The sequence below is a fragment of the Chelonoidis abingdonii genome, chromosome 18, assembly GCF_003597395.2.
Source record: "Chelonoidis abingdonii isolate Lonesome George chromosome 18, CheloAbing_2.0, whole genome shotgun sequence".
NCBI lineage: Eukaryota > Metazoa > Chordata > Testudines > Testudinidae > Chelonoidis > Chelonoidis abingdonii.
The window spans coordinates 18,960,570-18,987,038 of record NC_133786.1 but is presented as its reverse complement, the minus strand read 5'-3'; the positions used below and the strand labels follow the sequence as shown (position 1 = coordinate 18,987,038).

General features: G+C 53.7%; 2 protein-coding genes across 4 annotated transcripts in view; both read left to right on the top strand.

Annotated features, from left to right (window-relative positions):
* The window catches only part of TMPRSS13 (transmembrane serine protease 13), an 86,440-nt gene extending 69,406 nt beyond the window's left edge, over positions 1-17,034 (top strand). For 2 of the 3 annotated variants that reach the window (XM_032777189.2, XM_032777188.2), the window contains exons 2-13: positions 2,378-2,555; positions 3,692-3,802; positions 6,127-6,249; positions 7,126-7,255; positions 8,774-8,866; positions 9,887-9,930; positions 10,969-11,128; positions 12,197-12,369; positions 14,365-14,463; positions 15,100-15,242; positions 15,508-15,660; positions 16,543-17,034. In XM_032777189.2, coding sequence (XP_032633080.1) covers positions 2,495-2,555; positions 3,692-3,802; positions 6,127-6,249; positions 7,126-7,255; positions 8,774-8,866; positions 9,887-9,930; positions 10,969-11,128; positions 12,197-12,369; positions 14,365-14,463; positions 15,100-15,242; positions 15,508-15,660; positions 16,543-16,557 — 1,305 coding nt within the window. In that variant the 5' untranslated portion in view covers positions 2,378-2,494 and the 3' untranslated portion in view covers positions 16,558-17,034. The remainder of the gene's footprint in view (positions 1-2,377; positions 2,556-3,691; positions 3,803-6,126; positions 6,250-7,125; positions 7,256-8,773; positions 8,867-9,886; positions 9,931-10,968; positions 11,129-12,196; positions 12,370-14,364; positions 14,464-15,099; positions 15,243-15,507; positions 15,661-16,542) is intronic. The other variant, XM_032777190.2, reaches the window with a different exon arrangement.
* Positions 1-26,469, top strand: part of LOC116822944 (T-cell surface glycoprotein CD3 delta chain) — a 341,703-nt gene that overhangs the window by 227,871 nt on the left and 87,363 nt on the right. The window lies entirely within an intron of this gene.

Below are 26,469 nucleotides of genomic sequence, written 5' to 3'. Positions count from 1 at the left end.
GGGGTTCATGCTGCAGGGGGGCTCAGAGCTGGGGCAGAGGATTAGGGTGCGGGGGGCTGAGGGCTGAGGATGAAGGTTCATGCTGCAGGGGGGCTCAGAGCTGGGGCAGAGGATTAGGGTGTGAAGGGATGAGGGTTGGGGCTGAGGATGAGAAGTTCATGCTGCGGGGGGGCTCAGAACTGGGGCAGAGGATTAGGGTACAGGGGGATGAGGGCCGTGGCTGGGTTTGAGGGGTTCATGCTGCAGGGGGGCTCAGAGCTGGGGCAGAGAATCAGGGTGCAGAGGGATGAGGGTTGGGGCTGAGGATGAAGGATTTATGCTGCGGGGGGGCTCAGAGCTCGGGCAGAGGATCAGGGTGTGGGGGGATGAGGGCTGAGGATGAGGGTTTCATGCTGTAGGGGGGCTCAGGGCTGGAGCAGAGGATCAGGGTGTGAAGGGATGAGGGTTGGGGCTGAGGATGAGGGGTTCATGCTGCGGGGGGGCTCAGAACTGGGGCAGAGGATCAGGGTGCAGGGGGATGAGGGCTGGGTTTGAGGGGTTCATGCTGCATGGGGGCTCAGGGCTGGGGCAGAGGATCAGGGTGTGAAGGGATGAGGGTTGTGGCTGAGGATGAGGGTTCATGCTGCGGGGGGGCTCAGGGCTGGAGCAGAGGATCAGGGTGCGGGGGGATGAAGGCTGTGGCTGGGGATGAAGGGTTTGGAGCGCTGGAAGGGCTCAGGGCTAGGGTGGAAGGGCAGGGTAAGGGCAGCCCGCCCTGCCATTAGCAGGTGACAGGCCCTAGGACTCTGGGGCAGCAGAGAACAGTTCTGCCGGGAGCCGTTCCACTCCGGCAGCAGGAGCAGGCAGGGACACGCAGCGGGAGGGTGGCAGGCGGAGGCCGGGACCCGCTCCAGGCAGAGATGCGGCAGCGCGGTGGGGAAACCCGCAGAGGCTGGCCCTGATCCAGGCAGGGCCGGGGGAGAGACCCAGCTCCAAATATTGCTGGAGCAGGGCCCCCAGCCCTGAGTATTCCTGGTGCTCGGGCACCCCAAATATATATAACCTGCCGCCTATGGCTGCCCACCCTGATGGTGGAACGGTTCTGTCTTCTTTCCCTGGCTGAGTATTCCCCCACAGGGGACTCTAGACATTTCGCTGCCCCAAGTACGGCGCCATGCCGGCTCCCCCGAAGCCACGGGAACGGAGGACCCTCCGCAGACACACCTGCCGGAGGTCTACCGGAGCCGCGGGACCAGCAGACCCTCCGCAAGCAGCCACCGAAGGCAGCTTGCCTGCTGCCCTTGCGGTGACCGGCAGAGCACCCCCCGTGGCTTGCCGCCCCAAGCACACGCTTGGCGTGCTGGGGTCTGGAGCCGCTCCCGGTTTGAACTCAATGTTTATGAGCCATAAACGTCTGACTTGCTTCCCCTTTGCAGATACAATACGAAGGGGCTGACTCATAGCAAGTTCTGGTGGTTGCTGCACCATTCCTGGGCTCTCTCACTGCACAAGTGACATTTTCTTTTTGCAAGTTCTCTGTTGCATGTGACTTTTTTACTGCTAAAATTAGCCAGAGATTTGAAACAGAAACCACATTAGCAGCAAAAACGTTTATTCTAAATTCAAAGCTCAGGCTCTGTCCAAGGAGAAATGGGGGAACATGGCACACGTATCCGGATTAAATTAATAAAGCACTCAGGAGAGATGAATCTGAGTAGAGGAGATAAATATCCGGTCCCGTGTTCACACCGATCAGTTGTGACATAATCGCAGAGCAGCATTCCAGGGCTCAGGAAGTTTCGGGCTTGGAACACCAATTATGAAATGTTACTAATTAACAACTGGAAGTTACATTGGCATTTTCTGAATGAGTGACTCAGAGGACTTATATAATGATAGAGACTCAGTTTCCAAACCTGGGTACATAAATTGGGGCACCTAATTCCTCACCTGGGTGCTCACATGGACACTGAGGCACTGTATGGGGAACCGAGCCACCAGTGACTGAGCTGAGTACCAAATGTTCAATCAGATGCCCTGAGCTCGGTGATCAGCTTGAAAAATTTGTTTGGCAGCCTCCAAAAGGAGTGATGCAGTGTGATTCTTTGCAAAGATGCTCAGCGTTTTTCAGCTCTGCAAGAGCTCTGGGAAGAGGCACCTCTGGGCTTTCTTTGCCTCCATAAGCTGGCCCGTTGTACCCTGGAGCTACATCTACTGAGATGTTCAGCTACCAACGCCAGCAAGCTCCGTCAGAAAGCCATGTTACTGGGATTTCCTGGCTGCGTACATTGGCTCTTGCTTCATGAAGGCAAGTCTTCTAGTTGTCCCTGGGCACCCAGGCTGGCCTTTGGGAATCTCCAGCAAATTATGTGAGTGACGGTGTGTTCTTTACCTACAGATCAGACTGGCTCTGTCAAACAGCAGCCTCCTTCCCAACCCCTATGCCGCGTGAGCCAGTCACCCCATCGCCACCCCGTCTGCACATCCACGAGAAAGGGTCCGTGGGAGCAACATCATGCCGTGTGCTCCAGAGTCTGGACCGGCTCCACCAGGATACGTGGCTTGTGACAACACAAGTAAGATGGGTGGGGCAGGTCTCTTGGCAGTTACAGCTACTAGGAAGTCCTTGCTTCCTGGAGCGGTTGGGCATGTGCTTCCAGCCAGCCCTGGAATTGTGAGCCCCCGTCGTTCATGCATTAGGTCCCGCCACCCTGGGAGAGCTGACTGGGAGATGGGACTGGATGGTACAGTCTCATATGGACTGCTGCCGGCGACAGTCCTGTCACCCCGACTGGCTAAAAGGAACAACCTCAGCAGGAAGCTGGCAGGCTCCCTGCGGCCTGTGGGATGCTGTGGCAGCAGTAGTAGGAGAGGAGGGAATGCGCTGGGGTGTACGTTACCCTCTTGCAGAGCGATGTGTAAGGGGTGTATGTTACCTCTTTGCACTCACTTAGATGCCTGTGGCCTGGCTCTACCAACTTGTGAGGGAGCCAAGCCCCATGGCAGGCAACCCAGCTAGCGTCAGGCGCTGTACTCACAGCACCTTGTGGATCACCTCTGCACCTAGCCTAAGGGCGGGGTGCGCCCTGCTTTTAGGAATGGGGAGGTGACGTGGATGGCCTGTACATCCTGCCTGTGAGAATCAGGGCTTACGCTAAAATTACCCATAATGGGGACAACGATGGTATGGGCCAATCTAGCCTGGAGGCTGCCAGTTCAAATCCAGCCCACATCTGCCATGACAGAGAGTTGCTGTGCGGCGGTCTGTGTGACATGCGTTTCTGGGTCCCAGAAAATGCTGTGGTGAGCAGCTGGGTTGTCAGTCTCAGCAGAGGGACCAAGGAATGAAGGTGCTAGGAGAATGAAGCCTCTCAGCCCTAGCAGCAGCCTGGGCGCATTGTCAGGAGAAGCCTTGGGATGCCTCTGCCCAGGCTGCTCTAGTCACAGTGGGAAGCAGCTAGCTTGGGATCCCTGGGCTGTAGCGGGAATGGTGTGTGCTAGGGACATCTGCTTCCCCACCTGTCAGAAATGACATGCCTGCTAGCGAAGGAGCAATCGCACATCCCCAGACATGCCTCCACGGGCCTAGGTAACACAGCTACCATGTCCAAAGGGCTGAACATCCCTCTTCTCTGTTGGGGAGGAGCTTGGATGGGAATGTGTCTGCAACCATGTGCACTAGTGACTGTGTTTCTGTCATCCCAATCCCCAGTGTCCCCAGCAGCAAGGTGCAAGGTCTCGTCGTGCATGGGCCAGAAGAGGCTGGTGCTGATCCTTTGCATCTCCTTTCTGATAGTCCTGCTCATTGCCCTCATCCTGCTCTGTAAGTCCTTTCCCCTTTGTTAGCCTCCAGCAAAGCTGGCATGTCCTGGGGTGCAGACCAAGTTCCTGCGTCCATCCAGGGGCTTGGCCCACGGGGGGAAATATGTCACCTAGCTTTGGGTTTGGGCAGGCCAAGCACAGCTACTGGCCTGCCAGCAGGGCTCTGGGACTAGAAATGCGAACAGGAGGGAAACTGACACCACACCCTGAAAGAAGACAAGTACTTAAGGGCCTGATTCAAAGCTCACTGAATAAATACAAAGACTCTCACTGCTTCCAGTGGGCTTTGGGGAGCCAGAAATGAAAGCCATTTCCTCATTCTCACATTCTTTAACCTGCCCAGCATATGCTACCTCTGGCCTGTCCCATCATGCAGCGAGACATAGGTCTGAGTTGTAAAGCTTGCGTCAGCACCCATGCTCCCCTAAAGTTCAAGGCTGTTCAGATTTGGCCATTATAGAGGGGAGCATGAGCTGGGATTTTCTGACATGGGTCCAAAATTCCCCCGAGACTGAAGATAGTTCAGATCTGATGTTCCACTCTGGGCTCAGCTTAATAGACACAGACTAGAGATTTATGGTCCCTATTTTCTGTGTCATATACAACTTCTTGGTTTAACACCATTTATTTGAGACTGATAACAGACTAGAAGGGAGTTAATTAGGAGCTCAGCTGGTCCCCACTCCTCCTACTTCCTCCTGTCAACTCCAGCCACAGCCTGGGAGCTACAGGCTAGCCCCTAATGGCACTGCCTGGCTGTCAGAAGGAGGCAGTGCAGCTGCAGTGCTAAGGATGTGATTCCTGGAAAGATGGCCCAGGTGATGGGATGCCTCCATCCTTCTATTTCTTGAGTTTTCCTGACATCTGCTGGACACCTGGGAGCAAAGAATTTCACTAGGAAATTAGAACATCTTCTCTTTATGGCCCTTCTGCCTAGTGTTTTAGATGTGACATGCACCCAAATAATCAGAGGCTGATGGTTAGATGTTTAGATAAGCCCAACACTTTCCATTTCCTGCAAATATTTTCCAGTGTGTCCACAGCTATCAGCACAGTGCTTCCTACTGTGAGTTAATTTCTGTGCCAGGAACACAGCCAGCAGGGAATTAGTAAAAGCTCACCAAACAGAAAGGGAAACAGCAGCAGAGACAGGAAAGATTTTACAGATAATGAAGAGGTTGGTTTTTTAAACTTCGTTGTCAAATCTAGCTGCTAGTTTTCCTTTTATCAGCTGCATTGTTGAGCCCCTGCAGTATCAAGTGGATTTAGAGCATTTTTACTGGGCGAGTATTTTGCAGATGCAAATTAAAACTGTGTGAAGTGAGAATGCATTTGGAATGGAGCTGAGTCAAATGCAGCAGTTTTGGATTGCCAGGGATGAGGGTGGGGATCAGGTGAACTAGAGATTGGCCTAAACCGAACTCTGGATCTGACCTTGAGATCCCAGGGGCAGAACCCCGGCTCGGAAGATGCCCAGTCAGGTTTGGCCCATAACAGACTGAGGTTTGAACTGTGATCCATGATCCAGGCTCAGACGTTGCATCGAGTGTTTGGGCTGGGCCCATTTCCGCTGTGAACTCTCTTCTGGGTGTCGTCCATGTGGATTCACATCCCTCTGAGCTCTGGCTCAGAGGAGCCCAAAACTGCAAAGGGAAACTCAGTCGACTTCCACTTGCTTCCTCCTAGCGACTACCATGCTTTGCTTGAACCCAGCACAAACCATAAATGGGCCACACATCGTCTGAGTCCGTGACCCTTAGGGGCAGAGCCTGGCTGCGTTTCCAGGGGGCCAGGTTCTGGAGGTTTCAGAACGAGTTTGTCTGTGTCCAGTTTTCCAGACAGTTCCTCATGGAGGGTGGGGGTTGGGGCGGGCTGTAGCACTGATATGGGGGCTGGGGGTTGAGTCTACAATCACTTGATTTGAGTGTGGAGGTACTGGAGGGAGGGGCATCAGGCCAAGTGATCCTGCTCTTTACTGCTTGCAAACAATGGCAGGATTACCTTGGGGCAGGATACCATGTGAGGGGGATTGCGCCTAGGGAGCATCCTCTCTATGCCCCTCACGGGGACTTTGGAGCAACCACAACAGTGACTGCTCCAAAGAATCCAGCCCAAGTTTTGCTTGCGGCAAATAAATGCCCATGCAGTGAATGCCCATGCAGCTAGCGCAGGTCTGGGAGTGCGACCATGCCCCAGCTGGGGTGTCTGGGATGAAGGAGTTGCTGGGTCCAGAATGGAATTGGCTGGCAGGAAATATCCCCTCCCAGCGCAGGTGACCTCCCCACCACGACTGTCTCCAGCTCTCCTTTGTGTGTTTGCTTGCAGTCCTGTTCTGGCGGTCGAACACCAACTTTCTGTACAAGGAGCCGGCTGAGAGCTGCAGCCACCAAGCAGTGCGCTGCGACGGGGTGGTCGACTGCTCCCAGAAGAGCGATGAGCTGGACTGTGGTAACACACCTGGGACGCAGGGGTCCCGCAGGGTCAGGCTGCTGCTTTCATCCATGCCCTGTCTTAGGGCCTTGTGGTCTAGGCTCTGAGCGAGCCCCCAGATGTGACCACATCCCTGGGGCAGGAGTTTGCACTGATGCCAAAGATGGCACAAGGGCCCAGGGCCCAGGGAATGCTGAGACCCCCGATGTTCAGGACCTGGGAGGAGCTGAGGCTCCTGGCATGAGAGGGGGCAGCGGCTGGGCCAGCAGGGTGTAGCCACGGACCTGATTTTTGCTCTCACATGTTGGGCAGTGCCTGAGGCTAGTGCATGTGATGACTCTGGTGAGGTCTGTGTGGGGTTAGCTGCTGCTCCCAATTCCCAGGGGGATTCAGAACTGGCACCAATTGCACACGTAGGGCACTGCTGACAGCCCTGCAGGGAGGCCAGGGCTGGAGGGGACAAAGGTGTTGGGCTGGGCTCTTCCTGCACTCGTTTCCAGTGAACAGGGTGAGGCACGTTGGCCGGGGCTGCCCGGAGGATGCTAGTTCTGCCTTAAGCTGCCCCTGCTCCCTGCTGTGACCTGGTGCTGGGGTGGAGCTCACTGTCACACTGCACATCGGGGTTCTCCTCACCCCGCCGTGGCCTGGCACCTGTCGAACTCTGTCAGCTCAGTGGGGCGGCTCCTGATTTACGCCTGAGGGCAGGAGAGGGGAATCAGGCTGGTCATTTGCTAGCTTTTGTGCACGATCATGACACAACGGTGCAAGTTCAGTCCTGGTGCAAGGGGGTTGGGCTCTTTGCTGGGTCCGGGTGCCTGTCTAAGGGTGAGCTGGAGCTGCAGAGCTGCTTGGAGCCCCTGCTGATTCTGCTGTCTCCTTCCTTTGTGCCTGCAGTGCGGTTTAGGTGGGATCAGTCTCTGCTCCACGTCTACTCCAGCACCGAGAATCAGTGGCTGCCTGTCTGCAGCAATGCCTGGAACGACTCCTTCTCCAAGAAGACCTGCCAGCAGCTGGGATTTCAAAGGTAAGTCCCCAGGGACAGGCACTACGTGTGTAGTGATGGGGGACGGAAGCCAGAGGAGCCCAGCCCACGCTCAAAATGACCTGCTCTGTATCCAGGGGGAGCTTTCCAAAGGCACAAGGGAGAGTGAAGTGCTCAGCCCCCAGGCACTGCCACTGGGCCCCTACCAGCCCTTTGTCCTTTGAAAATCTCTCCCACGACGGCTTCCTGCCACCAGGTACTCCCCCCTCCCTTGCCATTGCTCTGTGATTGCTAGCTGCTGAGGGTTGCATGGACTTCTCCTGTTTCTCTCTGCACCTTCCCTGTATGGTGTTTGCTAAGTCACCCCTGGGGTCTGCAGCCAGGGGAACCTGAGCTGGGAATGGCAGGGAACGGAACTGCCATGCATGGCTGTTATTGGAAGGGGAATCAAGGGGCTGGCCTACAGTGGGAAAGCCCCGTGTAGCTGTCCCATTGCAAACTGCCCCCCAGTGCAGACGCGCAGTACCCCTGCAAGAAGTGACTTGCACTGGTGCAGGTTACCCAGGTGCAATGGTGCAAATAACTTTCTACACTAGTGCAGTGCCTCTGTACTAGGACTTGCACCTGTATGGCTAACCTGTCAGTGCACTGATGCAAAAATCCCTGGGATGGACCAGCCTTAGGTCTAGTGCAGGGGTTCTCAAACTGGGGGTCAGGACCCCTCAGGGGGTCGTGAGGTTATTACATGGGGGGAGGGGTCGCAAGCGGTCAGCCTCCACCCCGAATCCCGCTTTGCCTCCAGCATTTATAATGGTGTTAAATATACAAAAAAGAGTTTTTAATGTATAAGGGGGGTCGCACTCAGAGGCTGGCCGTGTGATACGGGTCAGCAGTACCAAAATTTGAGAACCACTTGGCTAGTACAACCCATGTCAGGATCTTTGCCCCCCCTAGTGGCTGGTTCACGTCAGACTACTACAGGGCCTGCTAATGGCTCTGTCTTCACTGCACCGAAACACCCACAGCTGGCCCAGGGGCTGACTCAGGCTCATGGGGCTCAGGCTGCCGGGCTGTTTCACTGTGGGGTAGATGTTTGGGATCAGGCTGGAGTCTGGGCTCTGGGGCCCTGTGAGGGGGGAGGGTCACAGCAATTTTTAGCCCTGCAGCCTTAGCTCCGCAAGCCCAAGTCAGCTGAGTCTGGCCAGCTGTGGCCGTGCCAAGGATCTTTCATTCCAGTGTAGCCGTACCTTTGAGGCCCTCGCTGTTTGCTCTGGGGGGCTTGGGTTCCAGCCCCTCTGGTGACCCAAATAGGGGGTTGTCATAAACGCACAGTGGGTGAACACCTAGGTTCTAATCCAGACTGAGGGACTCGTGAACTAGCGCTTTGTGGGGTTCAAGTGCCAGGACCACATCACAGTTCAGTGTGAGAGGCAGCAGTGGAGGGGAGATGCCCCTCTCTGGCCTACAGGATTTTAGCCCCTCTGCTGCATGCCTGATTTTCCCATTGCTGAGCTAGAGTTAAGGAAACCTGGCAGCATGACATGTCCTGTCTCCTCCCAGCATGTCTCACACGGAGTACGTGCCAGCCTCCTTCCTTGGCAAAAGCCTCACTGTCACCAAGGAGCATCCCACGATCCAGCAGAGTCTCAACAGGTAATGAAGAGGATCTGTTGCCTTTTCCCTGCTCTGCCCCATGTCCCCTTGTCCATTTAGGGCTCCTCTCTGCCCACGGCACTGGCTGCACGGTCCCCTCTGAACTAACTTGGGAAAAAGGCCTGAGTTCGCTGTGAACACCGGAATGAGAACCCCTGCTCAGTGCAGAGTGGTCAGCAGAGCAATACGATGCTGGCTTGCCTACAGGACGGGAGGCAGGGATGGGAACCGGAGATGATTAATGGCCTGGCAAGATGGGGCTCCTGGCTTTAGAGAGGAGATGGTGGTCTGTCGCTCTGGCCCAAGCTGGCAGCCCTGCTTAGAGGGGGACACACAGAGCCCCTCCACCATGGCAGCTTTTCCAGCAATTCCAGGAAAGGGAGGGGAGGCCTGTGGCCGGAGCTCTGCAGGGGTTTGATCCCCTAATGGGATGGGAGTGCTAATGGCCAGAGGAGCAATCTGAGCAGTCTCCCGTCAGCTGGATTTCTGAAAGAACCGTCAAGTGCCATTAGCTCCTGCGCTCATTCTCCAGTGGGAACCCAGACAAAACTTCACACGCCCCCAAGGAAAGTCAGGGCAGGTCTGAGCCTGCTGGAGAGTGGCCCATGCTTTAGCAATGGCCCACAGGTTCCTGGTACTTAAGGGAGCTTAAGCCCCTTGGAACAAACAACTCTGGTCTCACTTTACACCAGCGTAAATCTGGAGTGGCTCCAAAATAGTCAGCCCGTGTCCATCTGCCACTCTGTGCACCTGCCAGGGATGGGGCTACAGCTGCAAGACAGAGAGAGGCAACCTGAAGGGATTTTCTAGGCAGTAAAAGGGAGACATGATCTTGTAGAGAGAACTCCCATTCCCCTCTACTGAACAACAGGAGAGCATCTGTGTTACTTACATGCTGGCTGAGCAGGTCAGGATGGGCGGGAGGGTGAGGGACCATCCACTCGGACTCTTTCTCTTGTGCTGTCTCAGCGTGGGCCCGTGTTTGACTTTGTCTCTTGTTTGTTTTGTTCTCTCCTGCAGCTCCAAGTGTCCCACGGGAAAATACGTTTCTCTCCGATGCACAAGTAAGAGGGAGCTTTTACCATTGCCATAAAGCATAGACATGGTGATAGGAGAGCTGGGTCTAGAGCGGGTCTCGAAACCACTCAAAGAACTGGTGTGAAAATGGTTTGAAATTGTTTTACTGGGTTTTGAAAATGTTGCCAGATCCCAGTTTCTCAGCATTTGGTTGGAAAAGTGAGAGAATTTTCATCCAAACTTTTCAGGGTTTTATTTTTTTCATTGAAAATTTTCATTGAAAATTCAAAATTTAACTGAAGATCACAAAATTTTGATCAGCTCAACTGATCTCTTGTGACATCATGTCAACTGCCATTTTTTCTTTATCAAAGTTTTACACTGTTTGATTCTTTCTTTCTTTCTGTCTTGGCAGACTGAAAATATCAGTCTGTGCTATTGTCCATTTACGGCTCACTTTTCCGTATCAAAGTAAATACCAGGGGCCTGCCCCTAGAACTTGTCATCTAACTTACTCTACTCATCTTTGTATCCACCTGTCTGTCTGTCACAACTCACGGGTTTTTAAGGTGTCTGTCACTGATATCTAAATAAAAAACCCCTTTTCTTATCCCTCCAGCTTAGTGGAATATATATTACTTAGCATAATAGCTACCCTGTTTCACTGTGGGTATAAGTAATGGCCCATGCAATTCAAAGGCGCAGAGGTCAGATAGTCCAATTGTCCAGCTGGATTGAAAAGTGGAGGCTGAATTACTTTAGACTCTCCTCCTCGGCATGCAGCCAGCATTGTACAGCTGTCTAGGGTATTACTGGGTTCTCTTTGTAGTTCCACTGAAGCAGAAAGCCACTGCCACAGCTGGGGGCAGGATACTGGAACCGATGGGCCACTGATCTGGTCTTCTGTGTTATCCGTGAGCACATTTTGCCAGGTGTGCGATTTGTTACGTGATCCCGTAACAAGCAGCTGGGCCTGGCGTGATTTTCCTGTCGAGGCACCTGACTAAGCTAATGGACCTTTTTGAGTTACCCCTCAGGCTTCCATGGGGAAGATTTGCCTCCTCAGCTTGTTTCTCTTCCTCCAGGCTGTGGACAAAGGACTTCTGGCCGGATCATTGGGGGAAACGAAGCTTCGGCGAGTAAGTGGCCCTGGCAAGTTAGTCTCCAGTATGGGCTGAGCCACATCTGCGGGGGGACAGTCATTGATACCCAGTGGGTGCTGACAGCTGCCCACTGCTTCTTCATGTAAGTGGTGCTCCTGCTAACTGGCTGTGTTGGCTGCCACCAGCAAGGGTTGGTTTGGCTGCAGCTGGTGAGGGGAAGTGCCTAGGTGAGGAAAACCGGAAAAGATGGGAATTATCGGCAGCCATGTTCCACTCTCGGTCACAGTGTTGAAATGCAGACGGACTCTGCTGGAGCTTGAGTCACTCTGGATCAATGCTGATGTCACCTGGGATCAGAATTTGGCTCCCTCTCCCTGCTGGGACTTTGGACCCGAAACGGGCAGCTGCACCACAAGAGCTAAGGCAGAATTTCCACTAGCTGTCAGCCACTAGAGGGCAGGATCACAGCTGTGTTCCAGCCCAGGCCGGCTCCTGAAGCAGCTGCAGCTCTCCAGCGCAGACCAGCAGCCAATCCTTGCACAGGCACCTGGTTTATATGTAATTATTGTAAGGTGGGAGCATCCCCGGCTGGGGGTGTGCAGACACAAAGCTAATAGCAAATACGCCCACTGGGGCCAATGGCTGGAATAAGAAATCAGCATCCATGCAGAATGTACAGCCGAGATCTGTGCCGTAGATAAGAGAACGGGGAATTAAAGCACTGACCTGCGTACCTGGATCAGGTTCAGACATAAGTCCCGCTTGGATTAGGCCGAGCGACCCAACCCTCGATGGGCCTGATGGAGAAGCTGGTAGGGAGCAGGGTCTGATCTGAACAGAACAGGGAGAGGGTTTTTTGTGCCAAGTGTTTAACCCTAGTCCTTGAAACGAAGTGCTGGAGGGAGCCTGGAGTCTGGCCTGAAAACCCAGCCATGTGAGAAGAACAGGGGGCTACCAGAAGCTTGCTGAGGGCTGCCAGAAGTTGCTGTTGATATCTCTGTAGACAGCAGGGTTCAGTTCTAATCTGCTGGCCCCTGAGCTGGGCGTGCAGTAAGGACACTGTGCAGAATCCCAGCGTGGCGATGGCACTAGACAATGGCAGATTCCAGACCTGGTGTGAGAGCTGCCCCTGCGCTTGCCTGGCCTGGATTGGGCCATTTGCTGTTCAGGGCGGTCACTGCATCACACTCCCCTTTCTGCGTCTGCTTAGGAACAGTGTGAAGATCCTCAATGAGTGGAAAGTGTACGCGGGGGCCTCCGACCTTCTCCATCCTGCCAAGGGCATCCCCACCGCCCAGATCATCATCAACTCCAACTACAGCGACGACCACGACGACTATGACATCGCTCTGGTGAAACTCGCCACGCCTTTAACAATATCAGGTGAGGCTAATTCCCAACCTCCTCAGGCTGGGAGCTGCAGGGCCGGTGCATCTGCTCAACTTGGCCAGCCAGGTGCTCCTGTTCCTGGGAGCGAGGAAGGACTGACAGGAAGCTGGCAGACATTTCAGGGGAGAAGGCACCCTTTGTCCCACTAAGTGGGAGAAAAGGGCAAGTACAGTCAGAATCCAGTACCAGGCGAGGCCTCTCCCAGCGATTCCAGATCTGAACTGTGATTGTTGTAACCGCCGTGCCAGCGCTGCCATCTGGCCTGGTCCCACCAGCCTCACCCGTCATAACCAGAAGTGCAGAACTCAGGTGTCTAAGTTGGTGGTGCTTGAGGCAGAACAGACTCCAGCACCCTTTCCCAGAGCAGCACCAGTTCCACAGGCCAGGCAGGGGCTAAGGCATCTTTGGGCAGTGAAGTCTGACTCCAAGCCACATGAAGAGTAGGGGCGGAGGCAGAGGCTGTGGGTAAGAAGGTGCCGGATTTACACAGGCACTTTTCTGACTGTAATCAGTATAAGGCCCAGCCATGTGCACAATGCTGGCTACCTGCAGCGGGCTACAGAGTCAGTGGGGCTTTATGCATGCAAAGGGACCCTCTGCACATTTGGTGGCAGGACTGGGGCTGAGAGCTGTCACCGGGCAGACAGGAGGCTGAGGTGGTAATGCTGAGCTGTTAAATGGGTGTTTATCATCATCCCTCCGGCACCATGGGCATGTGGGGTGAACAGCCCTGCACAGCTGAGCCATACAGAGAACATCTGATGATTTATACCTGTAAAAATGGGTCCTGGGGGCTTTGTAGGCATGTTCATGGAGCTCAGTTTTGGGTCTGGCTAATGGGATGTTGGGCAGATGACCTGGGAATGACACCCCAATAGCCCCAATGAATGCACCCCCTGGAAGCACCATACAAACGCTATTACAGCCAAGACTCTTCCCTTCCCTCCGTGTAATCTGAAAACGGCTGCATCCAATGTTCAGGGACCGGTCTGATAGCCATCGCCACGTGGTGTGTGCTAGGATGGGGCTCCTGGAGCACGCAGGGCATGGACCTCATGCCTCCCAGCCCACGGGGACGTGCGCCAAGGCCGATGCTTGCTGAGCCTTCTCGCTTGGCTTGGCCACAGTGAGGATGTCACAGGGTGGCTGGCCCTGGCTCCCTTGTGCTGGAACAGTTGCTCCCCTTTGTCCAGGCAAGGGGGCAGGGCAGACCTGGGCTGTGAAGGACCAGAGAGAATCTGAGGGAGAGAGCTGGTGAATCAGAGCCGCCTAAGCGAGGGGCAGGAAAAGGGGCAGGTGAGGGCTGCCAGGGCCAGGAGGTCTATCATGGGGGAAGGCAGGGGAGCAGCAAGAGGGGGTTGCTGGCTGACCTTCCCACACCAGAGAGGGCTGAAGGCGGGGGAGAAGCGGAGAAATTTACCCACTGGCATCCACATGCTGGAGAGCTGAACCCAGGGGACCAGCAAGGGGGCGCGATGGGTGCTCCCTGGTGCGGATGATCTCCCAGCAGAGAGGCTGGGAAGAGTGGGTGCACTCCAACCGGAAGGGCTGGTGCGGCTGTCCTGGCTCCGGGACACAGGAGGGCTGACAGAGTCTGGTGTGGCGGAAGATGCCGGAACATGGCATATGTTACGTCAGTGGCTGAGAAGCTATGTGATTTGAAGGACTACTTGTCCTGGGGTGATATAGTGTAAACAATCCCTTTGCTTTTGTAAAAAATCAGCCCAAGGCAGGAGAGCCTGGCAGAGTCTTCTTGGGGTACCTTAGAGGAGAAACTGAGGCAGATGCACCAGTTCTGCCATGGCCTGCCACAGGAGGGCACTCCAGGGGGGTCACCCGTTGACAGACGGTTAGTGGGACAAGACCCGACTTAGTTCCGTCAGAGAACAACACTCCCTGTGGAGGCTGCTGGAACACCAGTGACTGCAGCTGTTCCCTGGTGCGTGTCAGAGTCACTCTTTCTTTGTTTGGTGTTTTCCTGTCTTCCAGGGCAGGTCCGCCCCGCTTGTCTCCCGATGTCTGGCCAGACGTTCCGGGCCGGGAGGACGTGCTTCATCACTGGCTTTGGCAAAACCAGTGAGGACGAAGGTGAGAGTGGGGACTGAATCCGACATCCCTTTGGGGAGGGGCCACAGGCCTTGCCGTGGCCTCAGTCCAGCCGGGTGGCACCACGGGGGAGCACCGAAAAGGCAGCTACGCATCGTGCTGTGGAGTACGGGGGGAGCCAGAATTTTGAACCTGGGCCTGATTCTCAGAGGTGCTGAGATGCTGTTGCTGGAAGTCTGGAGGGCTCAGCACCTCTGTAATATCAGGGCCCAGCGGGTCCACGATCTGAGGACCCCCACAATGAACATGCCTAAAACTGGTGGCCAGTTTTGCTAACGTGACTTTAATCTGTGAAGCCACCATGAAGACGTCTGTGAGAGGAAGCCCAGTGGTCTGAATTATGGAAACGGGGCATGTGATTTCAGAGACTACCGTTCTGTGGGCATGGCTAAGAGCCAATGACCTCCCTGCTGTGGGATTCTGTAGTACAAAGAGCTCATTCGCCATTCAGTGCAATCATACGTTACAGCGACCCCTGCGGCACCTTCGTTTATGGCTGGGATGTGCCAGGGACCTGCAGCGTGCGATCTAGTGGTGACAGCAGGTGGCCAGGGACTCGCTCTCGGTGTGTGAGCCAAGGGCACTGCTTCACCTGTCTCCTTTCTGTCACTGTTCCAGAGAACACCTCCCCAAAGCTGCGGGAGGCGGAAGTGAGCCTGATCGACTACAGGATCTGCAACAGCAGTAGCGTGTATGAAGGCGAATTGACCCCCCGCATGATGTGTGCAGGGTACTTGCAAGGAGGGAGAGACTCATGCCAGGTGAGGCTTCTGCCAATGTTAGTCTGGAAGGGCCTGCAGCCCTGGGCAGGGGTGGGGGTGGGCACCACATTGATCCAAAGACAACCTCGTCTTAGCACAGACATGTGAACGAGCTGCTCCTGGAGACGTGCTGTGTCCTGGGCACTGCAGATGGGGGCACCTCTGGAGTGTGCACCAGCTGTGCATTGACCTGAGACCTGTGTGCAAACCAAGTGCATGGTGGGGTCTCTCTTCGAGTTCTCTTGACTCTGCCTTCCCGCTCTAGGGTGACAGCGGTGGCCCCCTGGTCTGCGAGGATAACAGCCGGTGGTACGTGGCTGGAGTGACGAGCTGGGGAACTGGCTGTGGCCAGAAGAACAAGCCTGGGGTTTACACTCAAGTTACAGAGCTCCTCAGCTGGATTCACAGCAAAATGGAGGTGAGCTGGCCTCAGGACTGAGCTCCAGTGGGGAAAAGCATCTGCCTCTGCTCCATGTGTGCAGGCAAATGCCATGGTCACCCTGGGCGAGAGCTGAGAATTCCAGATGGCTCCCAAACAAATGTGACAGACCTTGGTGGCTTGACTCTTGTGCTGGAATTGCCATCAGCCCTAGGTCCCTTGGCAAAGCACACGCCTCACCTCCAGGTAGTGCCCTGGCTTGGGAGCCCCTGTTGAAAAAGAGGCAGCAAGAAGGGAAATGAGGAAAAGTGTGAACACTAGATCCTCATTGGGAGTTATGGGGTGAAAGCTTCATCCCCTGCAATGCTAAGTGGGCCAGAGTCTGCTCTTGATCCCACCCGTGTAACTCCAGAGTGATGGTGTCAAGCTCAGGGGAGTTACCTGAAGGCAGAATTTATCCCATTATCTGTCGTTGCAGACAGGTGGTTAGACAGGAAAACAGGGTTTGGGCTGCAATAACACTGCAGAGCCGCGGGTTCCAGGCTGGCCCAGGCAGCCATGATAAACACCAGCCTTTCCCGGGGCCCTGTCTGCTCGCTGTGGGTGCTACAGATCCCCTGGCGCGTCCCCGAAGACTGGGGCTTGACTTGGTGCCTTTGACCAAAACAACCCTTCCCTGCGGCACCACTCTGCGTCTGTGCCGCTGCCTATCCCGGAGATTATGGCACCACTCTGCCTCTGTGCCGCTGCCTATACAGTTGTGGTGTATCACAACTCCACTGAAACCAGTGGGAACTAGGCTGTGTGGCACATGGAAAGCAACACAACCCTGGAGCAGGTCGCTCCCCAGATCCATGCGTGCTGCTTGAAGCTTTGGTGTTTCCTGTCTAACCTGCGCTCTCCTCCCCTTTCTCTTCCCAGAGTGAGAGTGACTAAGGACGAGGCAGGCGCCTAGTGGGGCTGTGGCTTCTCCTGCTAACAGCTCCAGGTGCAGTGCGATCCTCTGCGCTGTTCTGCTGTCACGGGGCAAAATGCCAGTGATCGCCCTTCAAGCACAGACTGGCCGGAGGACTATGACTTGGTGCTGCCCTGAAAACACAATGCCTCCAGAACATCAAAGTCAATTCATGTTGCCAACAACCAAGATGCGAAATAAAAGCAGAACATCAGGGGAAATGTCCCGTTGGTGAGAACTGTGAGTGGGTGAAATATTTTCCCAAGGGAAGTGGCTGAAGCCCCATTACTTGACATTTAAAACTGGACTTGACGAAGCACTTGAAAATATCCTATAAGGCACAGTCCTGCACTGACGGGTCCCTTCTGTCTTTAAATTATACAGTTCTTGTTGTCTTGTAAACGGAAACATTAGGCCTGTTTCCTCCAACCCTTTGCGTCAGAACCTGGGGGGACGGGCAGGCCAGTGCCGCAGGACATGGCACTGGAAGGGAAAAGGCTGAAACTCACACGGTTCAGCCCCTGTGCATTCTGCCCCCGCTTATGACTAGGTGCTGTACCAAGCCCTGGTCAGAGGCAGAGGCTCCCTGAGGAGCTCCCTGTCTAAATGGACACAGGCTGGGAAAAAGGAAGGACAATGCTCCCCATAGAAGGCCAGTGACTTGTCCAAGGTCCCTGGGGGTCAGTGGCAGAACCAGGTCAGCCCAATGCCTTAGCCACAGGGCTGCCCTTCACCATTCCTGCAGGCTGTAATGAGTAGTTCTGTCAACATCCACACGCAGCTCCCTCTGCAGCTAACGGCCCGTGTCATTAGAGCCTCTCGCCGTTGTCAGTGGAGGGGATTTGAATGGTTTGTTAATGAGTTTTTTGTATCATATAGAAATATCTGATGGGTTTTTTTTTTATGGTTTCAAAATGACCTGCCCAAGCGATCCAGCTGGTGTCTGTCCCAGCACCGCTGCCCTGCTCCCCGGTGCTGATGTGGAGGTGCACTGCTGCAGTGCCAAATACAACACAGTGTGTGTCCTGGTGCACAGGATTATACATACCAGCTGGAATTCGAGGGAGGAAATCTGTGACTGCTGGGGAAGTTTAGGAGCAGAGGAAAGGTAGAAAATTCCAGATATAATGGGAGCTGCCTTAAAAACGCACCACGCAGCTGCCTGGCCAGAAGCAGCCATGTGAGTGAGTGCGACATGGCAGAACCCAGTGTTAACAATGCGAAGTGTTCCAAAAGCACGAGTCAGGCCCCCGAAACCATGAGATTTTTACAAATAATCAGTGTTGGATTCTGTTCCTTGGCTATCTGACTGTTACACCTGCCAGAAGTCAGACTCCAAGTTTCCCTCCATGCCCTCCTAGGGACAGCCAGACCAAGGGCCCGTCTAGCCCACTGTCCTGCCATCGGCCAGGGCCAGAGCCAGTTCTCATACTCATGTTTGCAGCGAATGGGACCCCAAACTCTCAGAAAGCACAAAGTGAACAGAACCCCACCCCCGATATGTTTTACTGTCCTGCAGGCTAGGGTCCTGACTCATGATTTCTGAACGCTCAGCCGGACAGCATGGCCATGATGTGTTCCTGCCGCAAGTGCGCAGATTGGAGCCGGTTGTGCTAGGCTCTGTACAGAAACAGGACAAGGCCTTTGTCTGGAAACACAAGTTACACCAATTTAAGTCCATATCTAAAGCACGAATGAAAATGGTGCGTCGATGTGAAGACAAGATCTCGGAGACCGTCCCTGCCCTGCTGAGTTCACAGTCTGGCCAGACGAGGGGGAGGAGACAAAGCATTTACCTGGCTAGTGTCTGACACCTTACACTTCACAGCATCCGCACTGCTGGGGTGGTGCCTCTGCCCGGAAATGTGTCACCTCCTGGGGCGGTGGAGGGATTGACTCACCCTGACCTACTCCTAGATCAAGCCAGCCAGCAAGAAGAGGCAAACAGCAGCACTGAGCCACAAAGGGAAAATACCTACCGAGGCTGGAGTGTGACATGCCCCTGTAATGACAATACCCAGCTCTTAGGTAGCACCTCAGAGCCCGGTCAGCACCATGAGCTAGGCCAGGGGCGTGACCTGCCTAGAGAGCTCAGGTCTGCTGACTCGCTGTCCTCTGGACCCCGCTGTCCTCTGGAGGAGGGGCGCAGGCCAGGCTCGAGGTCACCAGCAGGACACACTGGGCTGAAAACTGGAGGAATTGCAGTCTGTGTTATCCTGGCCTCTTGCTCTTAACCACAAACGTGCATTAAAAACAAAACATCCCGAGAGTGGAAAACGTAATGGAAAATGTTGCAGGGTTTGTATAGCACCCAGCCCTCTGGGATCTCAGGCTGAGTGCACAAACGGCCTGCACCAGTGTGGCTGTGTGGGGAGAGAGCAGGTTGCTGGGTGTGGCACCCAGCTCCCCTTTGCTGGCACACCCCTGTGTGCTGCCCCCAGCAGGGGAGTGTATTGTGGGCAGTGAGTGACCCAAACCCCCCTGCCTGCTTGGCTTCATGGACAGTGAGAGAGGAGGAGCCTGATGCTCCTCTCAGTCCTGCCAGCGTCCATGCCATTGTTAATGGAGCGAGAGGGTAAAACCAGTGTGCGGTCAGACCTGGGCCCACAATGTTGACTCTTTAGCCCAGAGGCAGGCTGGCCAGTTCAGGCACAGGGCTGGTGCCCCAGCATTCTCTGGGATACTGGGATGCTCCTGCAGCTTTCACAGGGGCTGTTGGGTGCTCTGGAATGGAGGCGTTTGTGCTCCGCTAGCTCTAGCAAAGGCCTGGGAATGGAAGAATTCTTACGGGGTTTTCCTGTACCGCTCTGACCCAATGCACTGTGCCCTCCCAAGCAGCTGGCCTCCCTGGGCCTGCTGGTCCTCTCACTCTGCTGTGGAACTGGTGTCACCCCTTTGACTTCAGTGGGGTTACTCCCAGTTCACAGTGGAGTGAGTGAGCGGAGAATCAGGTCACCTGCATCTCACTGTGCCCAGCAAGAATATCTCCTAGTGAATAATGAACCAGCCCTGGGCCTATGTTTCTGATCAGATTTTCAGGGGAAATAATCTGAATGGCAAAGAGGAGGGAAGGGGGGTGGGTCTCTTTCTCTGTGTGCATGTGTTGGGTGGTGGGGGAGGGGATCCCCAATTCTGGGTGCAAATAGGATTTAATCCAAGCTGTACATTTCAGGAACCAGCATTAACCCCGCCTTCCTTGAGAAGCGTTAGCCGCCTGTGTGATTAGGCCCCATTAGGAAAGTGGCAGCAAATGTGCATTTAGCCTTGAATTTTCCTCTGCAGCTGGAAAGGTTGCTAGTAATTGGCTTTCTGTAGCTCATCTTCTTACTGCTGGGAACATTAAAGGGTGACCTGGAGCACTTGGAAACTCACAGCTTTCTTTGTAATGGACTGAAACACTCTCCTCCAAGTTGCCAGTGTCTCCTTGTCTTTGAGCTGCAGATGCCTGGAAGATCCCAACCCTCTCAGCAGAGTAAGAGATTTGCTGTAATTCACTGGGGCAAGATGACTCTTTCTCCAATAGTTAGGACCCTCCCTGCCCACTAAAGCAATTAAAAAAGGGGTGCAGCATGTCAGGGATGTGTGGGAAATCCCCTGGCCACAGGGCATGTCTGTGCAGCTCTGCTGCTGCTTGGGTCTTCACAAGAGCTGTAGGAAGCCTGCTACTGAAATGAGCTGGGGAGAGCTTGTGATGCACTGCCAGCCTGTGGAGCTAGCACTGTCCAGGGCTCTGGCCAGGTCAGGAGTCTGTCTGGTGGCTGCTTTCGCAATGGTGCTTTGCATCCTGGCATCTCAGAGCACTGCACAGCGTGGTGCCAGCAGGCCAAGGCGCAGTCACTGCATGCTTCAGCCACACAAGCGGATTGGCTTGCTCTGGAGATAAGTGGAGGTCCTGGAATCCACCATCCAGCAGGGGCTCAGTTGGGAACCTCAGAAGCTGGGGCATTGTAGGAACCAAACCCAGATCCCACAAGTGAAAGATAAATGCTTGAGCCATTAGCCACCTATTCCAGTGTACAAAGGGCAGGGGTTGAGCCCACTCTGGAAGCAGCTCAGTGCAGCTGTGCCAGGGGGAGCCCCGTCCCAGGTCCGAAATGCAGTTTCCCATTGGCTAAGGCGTAGAATTGCTTTCTACTCGTTCTTGACTTTGGGAAGTTTCTATCAAAATGTTTCTTCAGTGCTCAGTTTCTGCAAACTCAAAAGTTTCCACACAGCTTCATGGGAGTCTCAAGACGGCAGTGCATCATGGGAGATGATCTTTCTTTTTTTGGAGATACACCTTGTTAAGATGAGTTCCTGTCTGCATCCTGTAGAACTTGCCCATACCGGTATTGCCCTGGCCTCTTCTTTTGTCATTCAGTGTTGAACGCATTCTATAACAATATGCATTTCCTCACCCTTTGGGTGCGAAGCCAGACTTTCAGGCGTCTGCTCCCTTACTTGGTGTAAACTTTGCTTGTGCCAATCAGAAACGAACACACACAGGTTTTGGGCCCCGTCCCCTATGACACTTCTATGATGTCATAGTAGGTACTTTAGGCCGGCCTGCCATGTGCAGGCAGGGAGAGGAGAAAGAAAAATGAATCCTGTGTATCCTGTGTACACTCGTAACTGAGCCTGATCACCTTTAAGCCTCTCTCTCAGCTCATGTGTTTCTAACAGTGTTTCTACGTTTGCCGGTCGTTATGCGTTGGTTTGTATTTGTAAGTATCAATTAGTACTAAATGCTGCATCTTTGTTTATAAATATTGTTATTAGATATTTTAGTCATTGTGTGTTTTAAGTTTTATTAACTCTATTAGCTAATTATACGCTGCTCCCCTACCCCTTGTAACTATCCCCAATAAAACTTTAAATTGATCAATTTTAGTTGTGTGTGTGTGTCTGCAGTTTGCATCGTGGCCCATACTCTCCTTGCATCCCTTACCAATACAGTCCATTGCCACGTGCAGCCTGGTAAATAACAGGCCTGCATTTCCTATCGCCCCTGAGAATAGGTGGCAATTGACACACCTATCTCCTAAAACTGGAAGGGACCTTGAAAGGTCATTGAGTCCAGCCCCCTGCCTTCACTAGCAGGACCAAATACTGATTTCTGCCCCAGATCCCTAAGTGGCCCCTTTAGGATTGAACTCACAACCCTGGATTTAGCAAGTCAATGCTCAAACCACTGAGTTATTCCAGTAGAGGTAATAGGTGCCATGGTAGAGGTAATAGACGCCATGAGGGACTGCAGTAGTGCAGCAGGTTACCATCCAGTGCTGAACTGAGCCAAAACAAAACATTGACATTTCCAGATTGAAATGTGTGGAGCTGTCCATTCAGTGCAGAATGATGGTTCCGCTTTATGCCCTGCTTAGGGAAGAAAACAACTGGTGAAATATTGAAATGTCCTAGGGGCCAGAAATTCTGATTTTCAACCAGCTCTACTCCTGTGCTAAAAGACAAAAACAGCTTATCACCGGGGGACAAACACTTTTCACAACGCAGTCTCTTCATATCTACTCTCCCAGTCCTCATCCGCAAAGGAAACCTGCCCCACACTTTCACAAGGTGAGCCTGGGAACTGAAAGTCAGAACTCAGCCAGACACGAAAAAACATGGACTTCATAGAGACATGGGTTTTATGGCTCATTGAAACACTTTGTAATGCTTCAGTCTGTTAGCTCTTAATTGCCCACTTTGGCTTAAGGGGTCTTCTGCAGCCTGTGTGACTCCCTTATGCTGAACAATCTGCCCAGCTTGTGTTAAACTCAGACACGCTGCTCACCTTCCCCAGATCTGAAGAAGAGCTCTGTGGAGCTCAAAAGCTTGTACAATCCACCAGCAAAAGTTGGTCCAATGAAAGATATCACCTCACCTACCTTGTCTCTCTCTTGGGATCAACATGGCTACAGCAACCCTGCAAACTATAATGCTAATGGTGGTTACTTTGATGGCCAAACTTCAGAAGTTTCACTTTGCATAAGCGCTTTGCTTATTTAAACCTCATGTAAGTTCTGGGCTCTGTAAAACGTAGCTGATGATCAAAGAGACTTCCTAGTGCCATTTAGGCTTATCCAGACCCATTCCTGTCTGCTGGAGGGACCTCTGAGGCCTTTGAACTGGAAAAACACTGTAGAAAAGTTACCTGAAAGTGTGCAAAAGTTTTGGTTGGGTTTGAATTTTGGGAGACAGTTCAGATCAAGTCTGCCTCCATGTGCGGCACAAGCATCTAAGTCCTCCAGGTACTGACAACGGCCCCATATTCGCCCTCGGGAGCTTAGCAGCTGCAGTGACCAGGCACTGAAATAAACAAGTGTTACCTTCCTTTTTGAAAACATTGAGCCTGCTGGACTTTGAATCCCTGCCAGTGGGTTAAAGAAACTTCCAGTGTGTCATGGAAGCCTCTTCTGAAAGGAGTGCTAGTGGCAGCATGATGCCAGAGGGGCAGTTTCTATGCTATTTCATGTTTCTGCAGCAGAGTGACTCTGGATTGATAACCTGTTGCATAATACAGGCTCCCTGCCACTCGAGGCAGGAAGGTGCTCTGCCTTTGTGTCACTAGCACAGGGCCTCAGTGCTGATGTGACAGCAGAAATCTTAAAGGGACTCAGTCAGGCCCCAAATGTGACTCACCATCACATTGTTATAATGCAACAGAGAACAACGGATTTTGGGTTTAATTAAAGAACAAATCACAGTGGCACAAACATGAACTGATGGGGGCACACAAGTACATGGGGTGGACTGACACCCAGGCCAAGCTTTCTGATGCACATATACTTGCACGGAGGCACGTGCGCGCACACACACACACACACACGGGGGCGTGGGTATGTGCATACAGACAAAGGCTTACACCCACCCACAGGAGCACATGCACTTGGGCGCAGACACACACACACACACACACACAGGTGCACCTATACACATTAATAATTAGTATTGTATGGCAGTGCTGCCCAGAGGTCCCAGTCTGGAGCAGGGCCCAGTTGTGCTGGGCACTGCACAGACACAGCCCGTCCCTTGAGAGCCCGTACTGGCCATTCAGACCAGGCCAAGAATTGAAGTCCAATGAACGTGCCCAGGGAGCAAGTGTGAAACATTTTTTTCGGGGGGGGGGAAGAGAGTTGGGGGAGATTCGTATATAAAACAAAGCCCCTAATATCAGGATGGTCCCGATACTATCAGAATGGCGGCTCACCCTAAGTCAGACAGAAGCTCTGAGAACTGGGGAAGGAGGCTGAAGGCAGCAGGGAGAGGAACATCTGGCCTCCACTTGCTGGCTCGCAGGTGGACAGGGCTGCAGACACCAGATTCATCTTGCGAGGGGCCGGGCGGCATGTCTATGGGCAGACGTGGCGTTAAGCCACGGAGCGAAGAAGCAGGGATGGGGTCACTCTGTAAATAGGGTGACCAGATATCCCGATTTTATAGGGACAGTCCAGATATTTGGGCCTTTTGCTTACATAGGTGCCTATTACGCCCCACCCTCTGTCCCGATTTTTCACACTAGCTCTCTGGTTACCCTACACTGTCAATAACGTGCAGGCAAAGGCTGGAAGTGACATTCGATGCAGGGGGAAATTGGAAGCCAGTGGAGAAGCTCATAAAGAGTGTCCCAGTCACAAGCTAAAATAATCTTGGCAGCAATATTTTCAATTGGCCTCAAGGGGGTCAGGAGGGCCCGAGAAGAGCGGGTTGCAGAAGCCATGCTGAGGGCTTGTCCGGGAACGTTCGAGGTGGGGACAGCAAGACACATACAGGGATGGGGGGTGGTGGGGACACAATCAGATAGTGTTTGCTCCAGACCTGGGGAGCCGGGGTAGGGAATCTGGGCTGCCTGCAGCCTGTCTGTTCATCCATGTGCAGGTACACCCGGGAATAGCAGCCATTCAGCTAGCTCATGCGCTATGGCTGTCAGATGTCTCATGCACCTCACCAGAAGGGGGTGGCTGTCACGGAGTCCCCGGGCGATGCTCTGGAACTGCTCCCCACAAAGCTAGTCAGGACTTTGGGGAGCCTCTTCTCCCTTGGAGCAGACTTGTTCAGGGCAAGAAGCTCACATGTCTTCACCTCCTGGGTCTCTCCTTGGAGCATTCAGCATCCTCTGCCCCTCCGTGGGCTTCCCACAGCGAGCCCACCCAGGCGGGGTCCTGGGGAAGCCACAGGGTTCTGCACCCCCACTTTGCAGTCAGACGTGACTCTCAGCCAGCAAAACAGAGGTTTATTCGATGACAGGAACAGGGTCTAAAACAGAGCTTGTAGATACAGCGAACCAGACCCCTCGGCCGGGTCCATTCTGGGGGGCAGTGAGCCAGACCCCTAGGTCTGCACTTCACTCCTTATCCCCAGGTAGCTCCAGACTAACCTCCCTCCAGCCCCTCCTCTCTGCTCAGCTCCTTTCCCGGGCCAGGAGGTCACCTGATCCCTTTGTCTCCAACACTTTCAGCTGGCACCTTTGCAGAGGAGGGGCCCAGGCCATCAGTTGCTAGGAGGCAGAGTGCCCGGCAGTTAGGGGCACTGGCCCCTTCCTCTGTAGCAATCACACACCCTTATCCCACCACCAAGATACTTAAGAACTGCCTAGGGGACACTGAGGCACCAACACAGTATTCAGAGCAAACATTAGGAACAGTCCCAGTTCGTCACAGTGGCTGACTGGGCTGACATGCCAGGCCTGCTTTTTCCCTGCCTGGCATCTCATATCCTCACTTACGCCTGGCCCAAGTGGGTGCACTGCAGTGCAGCCAGACCAGAACGGCATTTTGCACTGGCTTGTCACAGCTGTGCATGGGGGATTCGGCTCAGCACCTCACCCCACTGAGCATGCAGGGCTAGCGAGCGCAGCATGGGCAGCGCCCAGCTCCAGGGAGCAGGGCCTCGGAATTCTGGCACTTGCTGCCTGGTCACCAGGTGCGTTAGCAACCCCAGAGACAGAGCAAGGGATGGGAGTGGGCCGGGGTTGGCAGGGAGAGGGTTAACTCTCTCTCCTGAGTAGGGGAAGGCCACAGCTGTAAGCCAGGAGGGGGCAGGGATGGTCCAGCTGTGGTGAGTTAGGGATTTACCCCAGATCACTATAAGGGGCTTGTTCTGGGACCCCACCCCCAGTCCCTTACAGCAGTGGTTCTCTATCAGTGTATGCTGAGGAGCTCTGGGGGTACATCAACTCATCTAACTATTTGCCTAGTTTTGTTACAGGCTAAAGGAAAAGCCCTAGTGGAGTCAGTACAAACTGAAATGTCAGACAATGACTTGTTTGTACTGCTCTAGATACCATGCACTGAAATGTAAGTACAATGTTTATATTATGATTGATTTATTTTATAATTATAAGACAAAAATGAGAGAGGCAGCTGCTGTTCAATTCTAGTGGGCTGTGACACTTCTGTCTTCTCATGTCTGATTTTGTAAGCAAGTAGTTTTTCAAGTGTGGTGAAAGCTGGGGGTAGGCAAGACAAATCAGACTCGGGAAAGGGGTGCAGTAGCCTGGAAAGGCTGAGTGTCCCTGTGCTACAGGGAGTGTGTTAGCAGGAGATGCTGCCTCTGGTGCACTCAAAAGGGGGCTGTGCAAAGGCCCTTTCCTGCATGAGTCAGGGTTAATGTATGTGCTGCGGCAGGAGGCTCCTGGAATCTTGGTTTTAAACCCAGGCCAGGCAACTGGGGAAGGGTCTGGGAGCTCTCCGGTGGCTTTACAGCCCCCAGGATGTGGGGGGTGACATGCACAGCAATACTGCACCAGAGCCCTGGGCTGAAAAGTAAAGCAGAAATATCAGATTGAAGCTAGAAGGGGGGATTTAAGGACCCTGAAAGTCATTATCTGGGTTAGAATTTGGGCAGGCCACTGACTTTAGCAAACCAATTCTTGTTAAAAGGATCAGGTCAGACTGAAAATGCTCATCATAGAGCTG